This window comes from Grus americana, chromosome 3 (genome assembly GCF_028858705.1).
Source record: "Grus americana isolate bGruAme1 chromosome 3, bGruAme1.mat, whole genome shotgun sequence".
Classification (NCBI taxonomy): Eukaryota; Metazoa; Chordata; class Aves; order Gruiformes; family Gruidae; genus Grus; species Grus americana.
In genome coordinates, this window is record NC_072854.1 from 66,263,764 (window position 1) to 66,283,093 (window position 19,330).

At 38.4% G+C, this 19,330-nt stretch overlaps 1 protein-coding gene across 1 annotated transcript in view; it reads left to right on the forward strand.

Annotated features, from left to right (window-relative positions):
• VTA1 (vesicle trafficking 1) overlaps window positions 1-17,549 on the forward strand; it is a 52,833-nt gene extending 35,284 nt beyond the window's left edge. Inside the window, exon 8 of the mRNA XM_054819527.1 lies at window positions 7,110-17,549. Within this exon, the coding sequence (XP_054675502.1) occupies window positions 7,110-7,255 (146 nt within the window). The 3' untranslated portion in view covers window positions 7,256-17,549. The remainder of the gene's footprint in view (window positions 1-7,109) is intronic.
• The last annotated feature ends 1,781 nt before the right edge of the window (window positions 17,550-19,330 follow it).

Sequence of the window (19,330 nt, forward strand, 5' to 3'; positions counted from 1 at the left end):
TGTTAAACAGTGCCGGTCCCAGTACTGACCCCTGAGGAACGCCACTCGTCACTGTGCTCCGCTTGGACATTGAGCCGTTGACCACAACTCTTTGAGTGCGACCATCCAGCCAATTCCTTATCCACCGAGTGGTCCATCCATCGAATCCGTGTCTCTCCAATTTAGAGACAGGGATGTTGTGTGGGACAGTGTCAAATGCCTTGCACAAATCCAGGTAGATGATGTCAGTCGCTCTTCCTTTGTCCATCAATGCTGTAACCCCATCATAGAAGGCCACCAAATTTGTCAGGCACGATTTGCCCCTAGTGAAGCCGTGTTGGCTGTCACCAATCACTTCCTTATTTTCCATGTGCCTGAGCATAGTCTCCAGGAGGGTCTGCTCCATGGTTTTGCCAGGCACGGAGGTGAGACTGACCGGCCTGTAGTTTCCTGGGTCTTCCTTTTTTCCCTTCTTAAAAATGGGGGTTATGTTTCCCCTCTTCCAGTCGGTGGGAACTTCACCGGATTGTCAGGACTTTTCAAATATGATGGAGAGTGGCCTGGCCACTTCATCCATCAGTTCCCTCGACCCACGGATGCAACTCATCAGGTCCCATGGACTTGTGCACCTTCAGGTGCCTTAGATATTCTCGAACCTGATCTCCTACAGTGGGCGGTTCTGCATTCTCCCTGCCTCCTGTGACCTGGGCAGTGTGGCTCAAGCACTTGCCAGTGAAGACTGAGGTAAAGAGGTCGTTGAGTACCTCAGCCTTCTCCATATCCTGGGTAACCAGTTCACCCATTTCATTCCGGAGGGGACCCACATTTTCCCTTATCCTCCTTTTATCACTAACATACCTATAGAAGCTTTTCTTGTTGTCCTTGACATCCCTGGCCAGATTTAATTCTGTCAGGGCTTTGGCTTTCCTAACCTGATCCCTGGCTGCTCAGACAGTTTCTCTGTATTTCTCCCAGGCTACCTGCCCTTGCTTCCACCCTCTGTAGGCTTCCTTTTTTTGTTTGACTTTGCCCAGGAGCTCCTTGTTCATCCATGGGGGCCTCTCGGTAGTTTTGCTTGACTTCCTCTTTGTTGGGATGCATCGCTCCTGAGCTTGGAGGAGGTGACCCTTGAATATTAGCCAGCTGTCTTGGGCCCCTCTTCCAGGGCTTTGTCCCATGGTATTCTACCAAGCAGATCCCTGAAGAGGCCAAAGTCTGCTCTCCTGAAGTCCAGGGTAGTGAGCTTACTGTGCGCTCTCCTCGCTGCCCTGAGGATCCTGAATTCCACCCTTTCATGGTCACTGCAGCCAAGGCTGCCCTTGAGCTTGACATCCCCTACCAGGCCCTCCTTATTGGTGAGAGCATGGCACCTCTGCTTGTGGGCTCCTCTATCACTTGGAGGAGAAAGTTGTCATCGACACATTCCAGGAACTTCCTGGATTGCTTGTGCTCAGCTGCGTTGTCCCTCCAGCAGATGTCAGGGTGGTTGAAGTCCTCCATAAGGACCAGGGCTTGTGAGCGTGAGGCTGCTTCTGTCTGCCTATAGAGGGCTTCATCTGCTTGGTCCCCCCGGTCAGGTGGCCTGTAGCAGACCCCCACTATGATGTCCCCTGCCCTAGCCCTCCCTTTAATCCTGACCCATAGGGTCTCAGTGGGCTCCTCATCCATCCCCCGGTGGAGCTAGTACATAAATATAAACAAAAAAGAGTTGTGTGAATTAAGATACCCTGTGTTTTTGAGAATTCATAATAACTACTGTCCTGTAATTAAGAGATCAAGACCCTTGCTAAGCACAGTGATCAATCTCTAACTTGATCTAACCTGAGTATTTGCATGCCTACATTCTTCCTCTGCACATCTGTTGTTATCACTACAAGTTTGGGTCTTGTAACAGCTTAGTGTTACATTCTTAGGAGGGAGTTTTGCAAAAGTGCACCCTGAGAGGTGATAAAGCTCATACAGATACTCGGTTCTGAAAGCTTAGAAAATACACTGTTAGTTATGCAGGAGTTTGAGAGGGCATAAGGGATATGTCAGTCAGCAGAGATACAGTAACGGTTTTGTTTGCATGCATAGAATTAAGAGGCTTAAGAGCAATGGAAGGTGTTTGTCCTTGCCTGTCAGCGTCCTGTCATGCATGCCTGGTCGTTACCCAAAGCATCCTCCCTTCAGCTATACGTGTAAGAGTAACGGCAGCTATGATTATTCTCCTCGCACTGCCAAGGAGTCCTTTTTATGCCAACGGTACTCTGTTGCACAGTATCTAAGTAGATTTAGAACTGCCTATATCTCGCAACAAACGTACTAAACTGTGGGACCCAGAAGCTGTCCCCAGTTCCTGAGTTGCAGTATATATATTTGGGCTAGATCCTGGCTGCATATCGAGGTTAGACCTTGGTATGCACCATTCCTATGGAACTGACGTTTCCTTTGGACAGGAAGGAGGGATCGGTGTTGCCCTCCGGTAGATACATAGAGCTAGCTAGCACAGTGCAAAGTACACTTGCTCCACAATTTAGACACGATGTCTGTGTCTATACTAATAAATTAAACATGCCTGTAAATATTTGACACTGAGAACAGCTGGCACAGAACCACTCATATCCATACTATTAAACTTTTAAACCTTCTAAACAAGGTAGTTGGTGAAGGCTGCCAGTATTGAATGGTCTCTAGCCTGCTCTAACCACAAGTCGTGCCTAGGAATTGTTTGGGAAAGTGCTAGTTTGCATGGGCCAAAACCATACTGGAGTCTGTTCCAGCAGTTTGACAGTGTAGACAGTCAAGTTTGAGTACTGAGACGCATTCCCTGGCACTGCTGAGTGTACTAGTATAGGCATAGCCAAACAGGATATTCCGCATATTCCTGCAAGACTCTTTCTGGTAGTAAGATCAAATGTATATTTTTAAAATAAATTATATATTTTCTTTCCTTTCCATAACATGGGAGAAGCAATTTGATTAATGCTATGATGGGAGAGAAACTTTTGGTGGAGAAGAGTGGAATATTTTATCAAAAGAAAATCAAGTTAAAGTAACAGTATTCCTTTGATTTTAGTCAGCACGAATCCTTTAATAATTGTCCTGTCCCATGGGAACAGGTTTCAGAGTTTAACATTGGCTTTTGAAAGTGTCAAAGCCTGTGCAATTGCGCATGGGTTAATGTCTCTGACAACAGAATGTAGAGCTACACAGCAACTTTGTATAACATGTGCGTGCACTTCTTTGGTGTGGTCAGCTTAAAAAATTTATTACCCCTAGATTTTGCTAACACTAAATGCATTCATGGTTGTGCTACACAGAGTTTTTATAAAATCTTCTTACATTACCATATGCTCCCTTCCACAGGTGGCATAGTATAGAGAAACCATTTGTCCATTCTAGTTGTGTGTATAATAATGTTTGATTTTCTACACACAACGTAGAAATAATATTTTGACATTTTACGTGTTTTCATGATCTTAAGAAGAAATCTTAGAGGATTTATATTTTGAATATCTTAAGTGCTTTAGTGGGAAAAAAGAGCATCTTGTTTCAAAAATCATTTCAGTTACCTTTGCCATCACTGTTTTTATACACCAAGTTGCATTATTAAAATGTTCTTAAATCAGCTGCCTTGTATTTGGGCAACTTCATAAAAAAGAAAAACATCTCATGGATAGAAAAGGATACCAGGGAGAAGCAGATACATCACATAAAATACACATTATTTTCATTCTAAAACTGCTTTTTTTCCCAACATGATTTTCAGCATCTCTAGTCAAATCACCTTTTAGTTTTTACTTTGTGTTCCTCTTAAACTAAAAGAATCATGTTTGTTGACATTAGTTATGGATTCCATATGTCTGCCACATTTCAATAATAAATATAACTACTAATAATTTAAGATTACAGATTCACAGATTGGTAGGGGTTGGAAGGGACCTCTAGAGATCATCTAGTCCAACCCCCTGCTAGAGCAGGATCACCTAGAGCAGGTTGCACAGGATTGCGTCCAGGTGGGTTTTGAATATCTCCAGAGAAGGAGGTTGCTCTGACAGAAGCAGGTTTGTTTCAGGATAAATACAGTATACTTTTCACATCTCAGTATTCTTGGGCTTTTTTAGAACTCAGAATCACAGGATGGTAGAGGTTGGAAGGGACCTATGGAGGTCATCTGGTCCAAACCTTCTGCTCAAGCAAGGGTCCTGTAAAATGGGTTACTCAGGACCATGTCCTTCGTGTCTGCCCCTGCACTCTCCCCATGGTCTGATTTGCAGCACTGAAGGAAGAAGTTTGAGAAAAAAAGTCACTGTTAATTCAAAAGACAGCTTTTGAATCTCTCCAAGGATGGAGACTCCACAACCTCTCTAGGCAACCTGTGCCAGTGCTCGGTCACCCTCACAGTAAGAAGTGTTTCCTGATGTTCAGACAGGACCCTCCTGTGTTTCAGTTTGTGTCTGTTGTTTCTGGTCCTGTCCCTGGGCAGCACTGTAAAGAGCCTGGCTCCGTCCTCTATGCACTCTCCCTTCAGGTATTTATAAATATTGATGAGATCCCCCTGAGCCTTCTTTTCTCCAGGCTGAACAGTCCCAGCTCTCTGTCTCTCCTCATGAGAGGTGTTCCAGTCCCTTCATCATCTTTGTGGCCTGTTGCTGGACTCTCTCCAGCATGTCAGTCCCTCTCTTGTACTGAAGCACCCAGAATTGGACACAACACTCCAGGTGTGGCCTCACCAGCCCTGAATAAAGGGGAAGAGTCACCTCCCTCCACCTGCTGGCAACATTCCTCCTAAATGCAGGCCAGGGTGCCATTAGTCCTCTTTGCCACAAGGGCAGACTGTAGGCTCATGGACCAATTGATGTCCACGGGGACCCCCAAGTCCTTTTCTGCAAAGCTGCTTTCCTTTTCTGCAAAGCTGCTTAACCCTTAGAATATGTAAATTGAAGTCAGTTACTAACTTTTATGGTTGTACCTTTGATGTAAGTACAGACATTATAGATAAGTTTCACATCACATTATTTTGAAAACGTAAAAACACAGAGCTATTTTATTTCTATTCTGCTTGTCCATTGTGAGGTGTTGACTGGAGCTGAGGCCACTGAGCACATCAAAAGATCAACAACCCTTACTGTGTAAACTTTGGTTTATAAACTTAAAATTGTTAACTTTTTTCTCTCAAGTTATGTCATAATAGCATCTGAAGTAGATTTCATAATAAATAAGGCTTTATGCCAGCAAAACATTAATAGAGCTCATACTGTAAAAATAAGATTAGACTGGTGAATTTAGGCTTCCTTCCAATAAATTAGTTGAATACTGGACTGATGCCTTGGCCATTTTTTAAAGAATGATTCTGTAGTTTCTTTTGGCATCAGAGCATAAAGCCACTTTGAGGGGAACTTGGTCTTTTTAATTTCTTCAAGTTGTTCAGTAATGTGGTCGCAGATTGACCCCAGCTGCTTTTAGTCTATGACTTTATTTAGGTTACAAAATAACCTAAGCGTATGCCTGTGTTTATGCACTCCGTCACGTGTATTTACTCACGTGTATGTATTTTAAGAGATTTAATGTGGCTTCACTTATTCAGGAGTACATCAATATACATGGCAATGATAATGAGCCCACCAAGTTGTCATGTGCCTCAATATTCAACAGTTATTCTGTGGTTATATTTATTTATTGAAGGGAAAATAAGTAGACTTCTAGAGTATATTTTAAAAATTGATAAAATTCATCTTAAGAGCACTTACCCTTCTGCTTTTTATTGGGGTAGGGTTGTTTTGAAAACCAGCAGACCAGTCTAGTTTTTAATATTCCCAGGTTTTCTGTTTTATTTGTTCAAAAGCTGTTCTTAACTAATAAGATTGGGGAAAGGAAAAGCAAATATAATAGACATTTTTCTGATAAGAACTGAGATTTTTTAGTAACGTTCTCACAGTATTGCTAACAACAGTTTTATTTTAAAACAAAAGGACCCAGATAACTAAAATTGTACCGTAAAAATGTATTTAAGTATATTCATGTCCTTGCTAAATCTGTTTAACCAAATTTGTATAAAATCTGTGGTGCATTTTAAAATGGATTTTCTCTTAATCTGTGAAATCTGTTCATTGCTTATAAGATGCTGTGGGAAAACCTATTAAATAAATACATAATTCTTAAGTATTATATGTAATTATTTATCCATGTCCCTAAAAATCAGTCTTTTACAAGTTAAGTTGTTCTGAAAGAACATACGTAAAGGTTTTACAGTTTACCCATAGGTTATTGGAGAGGCGTGGCATTTGCAGGTGAAAGGAGGGACAGTAACATAACTGCTTTATTTCATGCACACATCAGTGATGCTATTCACATACTAAATCTTCTGCCAGTTAGGGCATAATTCCCTACTGTGCTTTCTAGAAGGCCGAATGCACGTGTGTGAGCATTACAGAATTCCCAATTTTTTCACTTATGTCAAGAAAATATCTCATGAATAAGTAACAGTTAATTGTTTTATACTATATTATAAGAATATTTTTTGTTTGTGTTCTCCTGTATTACAAAAATGGGCACGCTTAATGGGATCGATCTTGTTTTCAGTCATATTACATAAAATTGGAAACAAACATTACTTGAATAAGCCAGAAATATAAAATGGGCAAAAACATGCCAATGAGAAATGCTCCTACATTTTGAAAAGTTATTCCAGTTGAGAAGGAACAGTTTCTATGTATTATTCCTGAAGAAAAGAGCAAAGTAATTATACTGTAAACACAAAAAACACTATCCTTGTTTCTTACAGGTTGGAATATGATTACAGCTAACATTGTCATTGAAAAGCTCTCCTTTGCTGCCTTAGATGAAGAGCAGATCTTTCTCAAAGGTTTTGACTTACTTTTGAAAGGCGCTGGGTCATACAAATACCAGTGTTCAGAAAGGTCCTCTTGCATTTTTCAAATGCCAGCAGCAAAGAAGTTGAGCTTATATGAATGGAAAGAAAAATGAGCAGAAGAAACACTGTAGATTCGTCTTTGTAATATTGCCACAAATATTACCCTGGTTTTCATAATATTACCGCAAATAGAAGTAAAGCGCAGAAATCATGTGAAAGGAAGCCCCAGTCAGATTTCTTTTATAGTAACTTTGTAATACTTATGTTTTTGCAGGGGAAGTCCGTTTGACTCCAGAGGACTTTGCCAGAGCTCAAAAATACTGCAAATATGCTGGCAGTGCTTTGCAATACGAAGATGTGAGCACTGCTGTGCAGAATCTACAGAAGGCCCTCAAGTTACTGATTACGGGCAGAGAATGAAGCCTTTATGCAACAGATTCATGTCTTTTGCCTAAAGAACTAACAGCTTATTACTGTACCTGTTAGAGGAGTGGAGTTATACAGAAGTTCTCAATCCCATCACCCATGACAATGAAATCACTGTTTCAGTGTCAGATTAGCAGTTAATGGTACAGTAGGAATCTCTGTTTTCATTTTACAAACAGCGGAGCTAGAAACATATGAATGCCGTGGCTTGGTATAAGCAAAATACTGAAGAAAGTACAGTGAACACTGTTCAAGAGTTAGAATTCATCTTGCAATATTTAGATTATTGGAATGGGAAAATGCTGAATCTGTAAAAAAACTTGAGCATAAGATTGTTCTGTTAAAATTCTTATTCTGGTTTTATTATTTCAAGCAATTATTTAATAAGTATAATATCTTTAAAATGATAACTAAGATTAGTGCTTTCCTCCTGAAATGAGAGCATGTGAGAAGTCTGACAGATCACAATGGGAAAGACTTTTTTCTATACATAAATTATTTGGGTATTATCTGAGACATAAGTCAAAGTTGAGGGAGTCTTGAGGACATTTGTATTTCTTTTTAAAACATGCTGGAAAAAACATCTCTTGATACTTCAGAGAGAGTTATTTCGATGGTGTTCCAGCCCAATGCCCCACAACTGTACGGACTGCTACATGTATTAATGGTTCTTGCTCCTTTTGTGTGAACACTTACAATTTTGTATATATATGGGTAATTAAAAGAAAGTACTAATATTTATCAGAGATGATCCTGAAATCAGAGGCAGAGATTCTAAACAACATGAACTTTCAGGGAGATTTACTTCCTAGCTGTTCCATCTTTTTAAGAGGCTGAAAAAAGGCCTGTTCTTCAGCCATTAAAGCAGTACAGGTTCATCTGTGGTATTAGTGTCATAGAGCTTCGTATTTCCAGCTAATATTCTTCCTGTCTGCTTTGTTGTGGAGACTTTTTGGACTTGGGATTTAATTAAAATATCTTGGAAACTGAATTTTGAGTCTTTATGAGGTCTGCCCTTGCAATTATAGAGCTCTTGATTGTTAAAAATCCATCCATGCTGTTTAAAAGAAAGAATAAGTAGTCTTTTAACTGACGTGACATAATTGAGTACAACATAAAGCATGCCTGATTTATGTAATAATGACATATTATCTGATCTGTCTTTCCGATCAAAGCCATGTATTCTTTATAGCTGCACTATTTTGCAGTGACTAAAATAAATCTGATATTCAAAGCAAAAAGATGAAGAAAAGAAAATTAACCATAAGCATGCATTAAAGTTTAGTTGACTGTATCCATTTAAGAGTGTAGACTCTTTGACAGCAGGTTTGAAAAGGTAGTATGAAACTTGTAAATGTATGCTTAAGCATTTTAGTTGACTGAGATTTAAAACATCTGGTATTGTTTGTGTTGCTTTCTGATATGGGATAACATGCTAACCTGGACAGTGATTTGGATTAGATTTTAATTGTTTTGGGAAATTTAGAATAAATCAGTCTGAAACATTTTTGACAGTAATGCTGTACAGAGCTGGGCAATAAGCCTATGTTGTGCACAGTGTTTCATGCAAGATAGAGCCCTCCCTTCAGTATCAACATGAATTACTGTAAATTGTTCCATGTATATTATTATGGTGTTACACTGTGATTGGAAAAGCTGCTTTTCATTTGAAAGAAGGATGCAGAATGTTAATCCATGTAGAATATATATATATACGTTGCATTGCTATAAAATCAGAAGTTGCTTTCATTTGGGCATCATACCACTATTTACTAATACCAGCTTCAATCCCCAGCACTTGAAGGAGGAAAGTCAGTTTTCGTGTTTCTATTTACAAAATAATTAAAAGAACTTTGGGGCTTTTGTATTACATGGAAAAATAAGCAGGCTATGATATAATACTGCATTAATTTGAGGCTCTTCAATTTTTTTTTTTTTGTGATAGAATGATATGGGAATACATAACTAAGAAGGTTGCCAATGAAAATTTAAGTATTTCTTAAAGTGTATAAAAGATTGTCTCTTGGCCATGATTATGTTGAACTTCTAGATTCCTCTAGGAAACTAGGGAATCATCAGTGAAAAAGCGATAAGCAATGAAAAAGCCATAAGCAATTTTTTTGAGTGGTCATTTACAAATGTGTAATCACCTTCTGCTTAGAAAGAAATTAAAATAATTGTCTCTGAGGGGAATGGAAATGAAAATGCTTTTAAGAGTTTAAGAATTTCTTAGAGACGCTATCAGGACATTCTTTCTGAAAATAAATTAGTGTTTAGAAGATTTAGCATATAAAATTCTCATCAAGTCTGTAAAATTAAACATATCGTAATACTGACCTTCAGACCACAATACCTGAATTAGCATGTTGACTTTTATTTTGCATAAAATTATTTTGCTCAAAATTATTTTGCTCTGATAATTTATTTTTTTAATTTAGAAGTTTTGTAACAGCGTATCAAACCATGTTTGAAGCCACATCTTTAAGCTACTAAAATTTGATGCAACAAACTCTGAGTATTTATCCTCCAAACTGATGTCTAAAGTCAATCATAGCACAACATTTCCATTCCACTAAGTATAGCCTCTGGGACAGCCTTAAATGTGGCAGATAGCCTAAAAGTACAAACCAATGTTGCAGAACAGTTCAAAAAGTGTACATACTTGAAAATATCAGAAGAATGTAGGTAGATAGCCTGTAATTATTGCAAATTGGAATTTGTGGTAGGCACTGGAATTTATGGCCCCATTGTTAAATATTGCGTGAGCTTTTAAGTGTTGAATGATTGATTTTACAGCCGCTCTGAATGATAAAGTATCAACCCATAGCTCCTCTTAAACCAATTCCCAACACATATGAGTACAGTATTAAATAGAGTGCCATTTTTGTTGCATGCAACAGCCGACAACTCTCTCTTCTTTAGTATGATTGCCACCTACATGCTTGGCCTTTCTCCTTTGGATTGAGAGTTCCCAATCTTCTCAATCTTCCTTAAGAAAGGAGAAAGAAGTGTTTTCTGTCAGATATTCCACGTTCAGTTCTGCTACTTAATGTAGCAAGAATTTTAGCAAATCTGTTCACTGTTTGTTGCTTAACAGGCTTTTGGTTTTGCAGTTCTTTATACTTTCACCTCTGTGCACGGAAGGTTCCATGTTATACTTCAGGATTCCTCCAAAAGTCTTTGAAAAGTGTCTTGCGGAGCAGGTCATCGTTTAGGAAATGGTGGAGATTTTTTTGAATGTGCACTAATTGGATTTACTAATACTGGAGGTGTTCTTTTCAAATTGTTGCAGTCATTTCAGGTAGAATTTTTAATGATGTCCTTTGTAAATGAGGTTTCAGAAGCACAGACTTACATATGATCATACTGCAGAATGTGATTGCAATTGTAGTATTTGATACTGAGTAATACTTACCTACGAGAAATAAACAACAGAGAAATTTACTGTCTGAAGTAGGATTGGGGGTGGGGTGGTGGTGGTGGTGTGTGTGCAGACACTTGTGTCTGTGCATTTGTAATATAATGCATGTAAACTTAACGGTGGGCTATAAGAATGTCTTCCGACAACATAATTACATAATTAGTACCTTTTTACAAGTATTGGGAAAATGTCAGATAGAAATATATAGATACTGCTGACAAATGTTGTTCTTAATGCTAAACTTGAAATGTACTATTATAGTGCCAAAAGTTACCTTTTACTTGTGCAGTATTCCAAATGAATGATCTTTGATTTTCTCCTTTTTCATGTCAGCAGTAAAATAGGAGTCTGGTACAAAAAGAATGAGAACACAAATTTAGAGGAAGTTAGATTTACAAAAGATCAAAGGTAGTTTCTGTTATTGTAAAGTCTTTGTGGTAATGTTCTGATTGAGTTTGGAAAGTGCCCTTGCTTATAAAGTATAATTCTTACTTTCTTTCAAAATGTCCTTTGTTGTGCAGTTTATGTAATTAGAGTCTGAGCCTGGATATCTGGATTAGGAAAACCTAAAGTTAGATGCTAAGTTTCTAAACCACCAGTGCATCCTGATGCTGGCAGCAACTGTTGTTCAGTCATCTCAGAGTACCCATTTTTAAATGTTGGAATTTTAACCAAGTTTGTTGGGAAAAGGCAATGTTTTTTTTTCTTATTGCATCACCACAAGAGAACTAGAGAAAACATGAATTTGCATTAGATACTTCACTATCAGCAAGAAAAGAATAGAGCAGAGCTCTTTTTGGCTTACTAGAGTTGTGGAACAGTCTGATCATAGAGATGGTTCTGAATGTAATACCCTAAATGATCTCAGAATGGGAACTTTGTAAATAAGAGCATTGAAAACAAACTTAAAGAGTGGAGACATATGCCAGGGGAGAAAAAGAAATCACACTCTCAACAGAATGGGAGGGGGCACAGTAATGATTGCAGAAGAAAATGGAAGAAATACTTACAATCCCACATGGGATGGGAGCAGGGCAGTGACTGGAATGAGGTTAGAGTTGTTGGCTGATTTATTTAGAACCTTGAAAGAGATGAGAGAGAAACTTGAGCTTAAGGGAGAAGATTACAGGAAGATAGGAGGGGTGAGGAGGAGCATTAGAATGACAAAACCCCCCACTTTTTTACAGCAAACTGGGAAGAAAATGTGAGTTATAGTGTGGGTGAAAGTTAACCTAGTTGAGTAAATTATATCGGAGACTAAGTCTAGCTCTAAAAGGGAAGAAAAAAACATACAAGTTGACAGCGTTCTGGAAATGGAGAGGAGCAGATCTTCTCATCCTTGGGACCTTTGCACTCATAATATGTCATTTTATTAAATAATTAAAATTGATTTGATGTGGCCCTTTTGGAAAACTTAGGAGACTGCATAAATAAATATATGGTATCTGCAGAGAACTACAGAGATCCATGTTTGTCCTTAAAATGCTATGTCCTGATTTGTACTTTCCTCCCTGTTTTGATTTGCCTCCCCTTTTTCACTGTCTGTATTTATTCTGTGATGTTCCCATAGCTAGAGGGGAGGTGATTGTGGTTGAATGCAATACTTAGTATGAGTGATAGCCCACATACTTAGACATTCTCAGGCAACTTGGGAACAAGTGATACCCCACATACTTGGGAAGAGAACAGGTCTGGCTTTTGCCTGGTGTGTACTATGGAGAAAAATGTAGCAATTGTACTTCTCTCCTGAGCTTCAGAGGCTCTTTGGCAGCAGTATGACCACAATATTTAAAAGATGGATTTGTAGAAATTAATTCTACTTGGAGCCATATTCCCAATCGGAGCCCAACAAATTGATCTCCAGGAGTTCGGAGACCTCTAGCTAAGCAGTTGGTGAAATTGTCAACTTTTTCTTGCCTCAATTAACCCATCTGTAAAATGGGCTTCTTTAGATTTAACACTTCTTAATATAGTCAGGATTTTTGTAATCCTGACAAGTAATGACAAGAAGGGTTCATTACGGTGACAAGTTCCTAAAATAGAGTTTTTAGGGGATTTTGGGGAGAGGCAGAAAAGGCATTAATATGTAATGAGAACACGTATAATGAAATGAAAGAAGTGGAACAAAATTTGATAGGATAATTTAGGGGACAATGGACAGGAATGAGGAGATCTGAGATACAGAGAAAGTGTAGTTGTAAGTCAGAGGCAGCAATTTTATATAGAGTAGGAACTTCTAATGCAAATCTTAAAATGTTGGATTTATCAGAGGACCAAGATAACCTGCATTCTAGAATGTATAAATCCAGTAACAGGAACTTTTAATGGATCTCTAAGTTTAGAATTAGTGTTTTACGGCAGAAGAATAGCAAATAAAGCAATTGTATTTAAAAAAAAAAAAAGTTGTGCACAACTTCAGACCTGTTAGTTTAACCATAAGATTAAGCAAAAGCTTAAGTTCAGATTGTGAACAGAAGACTTAAAAGTTCAAACATGGGTATGATACCATATAGTATGTTTTCTCCTAGCCCTTTCGTTCTGCCCCCCACCCTGGGTGCTTTGCAACACTTAAGTTTTTAGAAAATGAATGTGATTAATTTAATTTACTTAAAATGAAGTAATGCTTGACATAAGGCTCTAAAAATACTCAGATGGAAGTAGATTAACATGAGAATTGAAAGATGAATTAAAGCTGGTGGAAAAAGAGATTGCGGTAAATTCTGAATTATTTTCAGGATGGAAATGGAGAGAGATCAGCCCAGGGACACATCCTGTTTCGTATATCAGTGACTTAGGTTGAGCTCACCATCTAAGTCACATGTAATTTGTGGATGAGATGAAGTTGGGAGGTATTGCAAGTACTGCAGAGAACTGGGAAAAATTCTGTGACTTTGACTGAACAATCAGTATGGAGTGAAACTGAAAGCACAAAATACCAAGTCACTCACTTGGGTTCTAACAAGAGAATATTTTTAATAAAAATTAGGATACTGGAAGCTGAAGTCATTCTGATCAGCCTTACTTAGTTCAGTGGGCTAATGCGAATTTAGGATGCATTGGATGAGATTGTTTCAGCACAGAGTGAGTAAACTGTCACTTACAATACTAGGTTTGATTCTGATCATTGATGAAAGTTATTTACTTGTAAGAGATGCAAAGGTGGGCTACTGAGATTACAATCTTATCTACTGAAAATCATTATGGAACAGCTTTCTTAAGGCATTGGGGACAAAGCATTAATTTATTTTAAGACATCTTGATAAATTTATGAATTGGATTGGATTGCAGGATTGAAATTCTAGAGTTAAAATTTCATCTTCTCAGTCACTGAGCTTTTGAGAAAGTTTTTCTGGCTTCTGCTCAACCTTGAGTAATCGTCCATCTGCCAAAATACCTGGAAATGTTACTGTAAAAAAAAGGTATTGCAGGACCTGTAAGCTGTTGTAAAAAACAGCAAATATTTCTTTTTTTGCTGAAGGTAATCAAGTGTATCAGCGCAGTCTTGGGAAAAATACTTTATTCAGTGTAGATATTAAATCGGTATTTGTAAAACAAGCATGCAGGTACTCATGACTGCTGCATTTCAGCTCAGCAGCACTTTGATAATAGAAGCTTTACACACATGTGGCCTTTTTCCTACACTTAACTTGCCTGACTTAACTTCACCCATGTGAATGGTCCTGTTGAGGCAGTAAGAGTACTCATGTTCGTAAGTGTTTGCTGTGTTCGGGTAGAAAGCTTTGCTTGTTCAGTAAAATATAGCTAGGACAAGTGTGGTATGCAGCTAGTTCTCCAGTGTGGGGGTTCTAATCTCATAGTCTTCATACTGACAGAGACAGAAGTCTTGACTTTTTTTCCATTTATGTTTTCTGTTGGCAAATCTGAGGTTTTATTTATACTTTATACAAAATAATAATGATAAAGCTTATTTAACCTAATTGCACTAGACTTGCAGAAAAGGACAGTACTCTTTTGAAGGCTCTGTCAGTATATTTTATGGTTCAGATAGAACTAAACACAGCTCCTATTAGCTAAGAAATACTTATTCTCAGCAACACCTGCAGGAACATGTACAAGCCCCATGGCACAGGCCCTGCCACGTGTACTGCAGGTGGTCATGAAAGAAGGCAACTTCTATTCTTGTTCACTCTCAACCACCTACCTAAATCAGAACATTCAGCTCTCACACAGAGCATTGTGAACACTGTTGAAACTTTCTTCCCCTTACCACATAGCTTTAGATGATATATTTTTCCCGCAGACTCTTTGGAGTACTTAGCAGTTGTCCCTGCTGAAGCTTAAGTGAGATACAAACAGCATAAAATGAAAAAGTTTCTTTCTACAGCCACTTTTCATAGTAACTGTGTAATATTTGCTGGTATTGTTCAGTCAGCTTTCTGTGAAGTAATCTATAATTCTTTCTACCTGTATATGTCAGGTTTAGAGATCCATGTGTGTTCGATCAAATCACTAAGCTCTGTGAACCTAAGCACATTGGAGTATGCTAAACACCTTGCTACTGCATTTCTGGCACCTGCAATTTCTTCAGTTTCTGACAATGGAAATACCTATCAAGATTACTCTCTACTGAAATTTAAGTCCTAATTCCACAACTTCTTCCTCTGTCACAGTTCATTTTTCAGAGATCATCTTGCCTCTTCTGACTGCTTTGATCAGTCTTTCCAGTCAGTGTAGACACAAATGCTGCCACAAATATCTGTGCACTGTGCAAATCTTCAGAACAAGCCTCAGGAGAGCCTGCTTATTTTTCCCCTTGGTTGACACAGCTCCAGTCTTAGATTAAAAATGAGATAACTTTCTACAAGCATTTGCTCTCAGTGACTAGTGTTCTGTTAGTCTCCTGTCTAGAAATTTCTTGATCTTCAGTCAACTTCCTTGTCTTTTCAGTCCTCAGCTATGCAAAATATAAGGACTCAAGAGCTCCCGAGAGAAAACATCTGTTTATGCTCCCAACTTAAAAGCTTTTTCACATTCAAGCCTTTAGAAAAGGGAAATGCAAATCACAGGGTGGGAACCTTGAGTTTTCCAGATGTAATGTTTTTAGAGACTGAAGAGGCTTTGTCTTTGTAGGGCACTCTAGAGAAGACCTTAGAGTATCGGCCATTTTTTCTGAAACTCTTTGTCTTTTAAGACTTTGATTTAAAGTAGTTTCTTGAGATTTTGGCAAGCAACTGGCAGAAGTACTTTGCAAGGATAATATGTTTAATTGGTCTACATTTTGGTAGGTTCCTCCCTCATGACTCCAAAGGTCTTGCTGACTGGCACTCACTGGATGGGTAAGTTTGAAATGCTTGATATTATGCTCAAATATCTAGGAATTTTGACAAAAAGTGCAAAAAGATTGCAGAAGAGGCTTGTTTTATCCATGTGACCATGCACAGTAGCCACCATGTCTACTGCAGCCTTTAAAAAGAGTGAACAAACAAGAACTGAGTGGCTTTGTTTATAGTAGAAGATTGTCAACCACTTGACAATTTGATAACATTTGAAGACTCACCAAATTATTCTTGGATTCTGATATTTTAGTAGCACAAAACTATTGTCATACAACTCTCTGGGCCTCCCAGGAGGATAGTGGAGCACATGCATTAATGTCTGCTGTGTGTCTCTTGATTCCTGGAAAAAAATTATCCTGCAATGAAAAATCATCCTTTGAAGGACAACATGTTTAGCAGCTGTATGGTGAGGCTGTCATTTCAATACGGATAGCTACTTGATACTTTTTGTCTCTAGGGGATCTCCATTCACGCTGAAAAACAGAAAACCTATTGTATATGCTATGCTCTTGCCCTCAGTCTCCCAAATCCCACCCAGACAACTTCCTGCAGACTCCATGTAGGAACTTCCATGGAGGTACCGGTATGAGCTCTGATGTTACACATTCTAGCTGTAAAGAAATTGTTTTGAGGTCTTTCTCAATGAAATCAGACCTGATCAGGACCGTTCCAGATTAGAGTCCTCTTTGTAGACCCAGAGGATGGTCCTCTCCACTTTCCTGTGAGTCAGTCAATGGATCGAGTGCCTCAAGCATTGAATACAGAAGCCGAGGTACAACTTGTGGTTGTAGCTGCAGGTTTCTGAATATTCTCACCTACTGTGTTCGAAGCATTTGGTGATAGCTTCTCCTTTTATTGAAGGGCAGGATCCTTACTGTGACTTAATCTTGTCTTTGTATCTTTTTATTTACCTGCCTTTTGACCAAGGGCTATACTGTCTCCTGTCAAAAAAACGCTTTTTCTACTAGCTGTCCATCTGGTCAGAAGAATAGGAAAGAGTCAGTGTCTAGGGTACAAACGTGATGTTTTACAACCTTTGAGGAGTAGGCTACTTCGAGGATTCACCATAAGTTTTTTTCTGAAGATGAGTATCAGAGATTAACTTGAAGCCATTGTCCTCATCCTTAAGCCTATTCACAGAAGTGAGGCTAGGTGAATGCTGTATTGGCTTCATCTTTTTCTGTTCAAAGGAGAAGTTCATTCAGGATGTCTTCTTGTCTGTGTCTACAAAAAGATGGCAACTTTGGTGTGGAGGTCCTCTCAGTAGGCTGTGACAAGGTGACATGGGAAGAGATAGAACCATGGATGACAGCAAGGCAGATGCTGCTGGAAATGTGCCGTTGTAAAGGAGTGGATGGAGATTGGTGAAACCAGAAAATCACTAGCTAGCGCTGCTGCATCTGTAGGAAATATATCTTGGAGGGAATTAGTTAGAGGTAATTAATCTCTTTCCTACAAGTTTTTAAAACACCTTTTCATCACTAAAATGACCATAGTGGATACTGTTGATGAACATGCAATGTAAATTATAAATTTAATGCACATGCAAAATATAAAATAATAGCAAATTTAGGATGGACATTTTTATTTATCCTTCTTTCCAGCTATACTCTTGGCAGTACTCAGTAAAAGGACTTTATTTGGAAAGCACATCTCGCACAAAAATTTCCACACAGAAGTGGATAGAAGAAAGAAAAATTAACCCAGATTCTAAAATAAAACAAATGTTTAAAATAGAACTGCCTACATCTTTATTGCAAGGGGGGTTTCGGGGACCATGTATGCTATTTTCTGCTTTCAATACTGTAAGCTTCTGTTTTTATTCTATGTGGGCATCATAATAAGATGAATATGTGCTTCATTCATGTAAGTGTAAAAAAAAAAAACCCCAAAACCCAGAGGTTTTATGTATTTGAAGTCTTGAAATAATAAAATGTCAGAGAGGATAGAAGTGGGAGAGGAAACTTCCTGGGCAAAATTCCCTCATCTTTCAAGTATTTTTCTTAGTGGATAACACCATGGATTAATTTGATTGTCCAGAATGAGAGAGATTTGCACATACATTTTTTAATCCAGAGTTTTTACTAAGTTAAAGTGCTCAACTAGCTACTATTGTACTTAAAATTGTATTCTAGACCAGATAGAGGCAAAGTAAAAAGTTTGGGAAGCGTTGATACAAATTTGTATTTTGGCTCATAGACGTTTAAGCGTATTCCAAACTTGGGAAAGATGGCTTTTAAAGATAGCATTGCACATCCATTTTTATCTACTACTTCTTTAAATGCTACACCTCCAAATGGAGGTTCATAACTTGCATTATGGCATTCGCAAACTGGCCAGCATGCTTCATGATCACACTAAATCCTGGAATCTGTTGCAAGTGTTCAGCTGTTGAATGTAAATAAAGATTTCTTTAGTGGTTCCCTTTCCTGGCACCACAAATTTTTATTAGTGTCATCAAAATAGGCAGGGAGAGAAGAAAATGACCTGGTCAGATTCTACATGAAAACTAATAAAATTCGGCATATGATCATTGGTCTCCAGCTTAGTAATGTGTGATTCGAATCATATCTAATTTAGTGTCTAGATGTCAAGTTTTCTGCTTGTGGGAGGAGGAATCTGAGAGCTGTAGAGATCTTTCACTAAAATGATGAAATTAGCACTTTCCTGGGGTCAAAATCAGAACATTCAATATGTATGTGGAATTCTCTGCAGAGAAGATTATGAAATATGAATATGTGCAAGAAAAAAAAATATTTTTTTTAATTCTGTTTACCTCTATCTTACTGCTTTCAATTAGTTTCATGCATGCAGCCAGCTTCTTGGTTTCTAGAGTTGCCATGAATCATGAACAAATCACATAAAGTTTAAAAGAAACTGAATCTCACCCCTGCAATGTGGCAACGGTAATGGCAGGTACCTAAGACTTGTCAGTAGCTTTTTAAAATTAACACTATGTTGTAAAAATTACGTGAGTTGCTGGTGAATGGCTTGCTTTGTTCTCCTGAGATGGAGCATGCTTATACATATGTATGCTATTTTACGCATTGCTGCAAGCGTGATTTCCATGAATCCATGTAATTGCTACAGGAACAGTAGGTTCTTGGAGAAGGGGCAGATATTATTTGCTAACATGTGATTGCAGAGCGTGTAAAGGAGAAGGAAAAACTTCCAGGGATGGGGCGGAGAATAATTTGAAGATGCTGGAGAACTTCCATCCGGATTGCCCTAAGTGGAAGCAAAGATGATTAAAACAGAAAAATACTCTCAAGAATCAGTTCAGAGTTTTAGGGTTTAATTTGTTCTGAAGATTTTAGCTACTAAACTGTGCTCATAGTTTTTTAACACAGG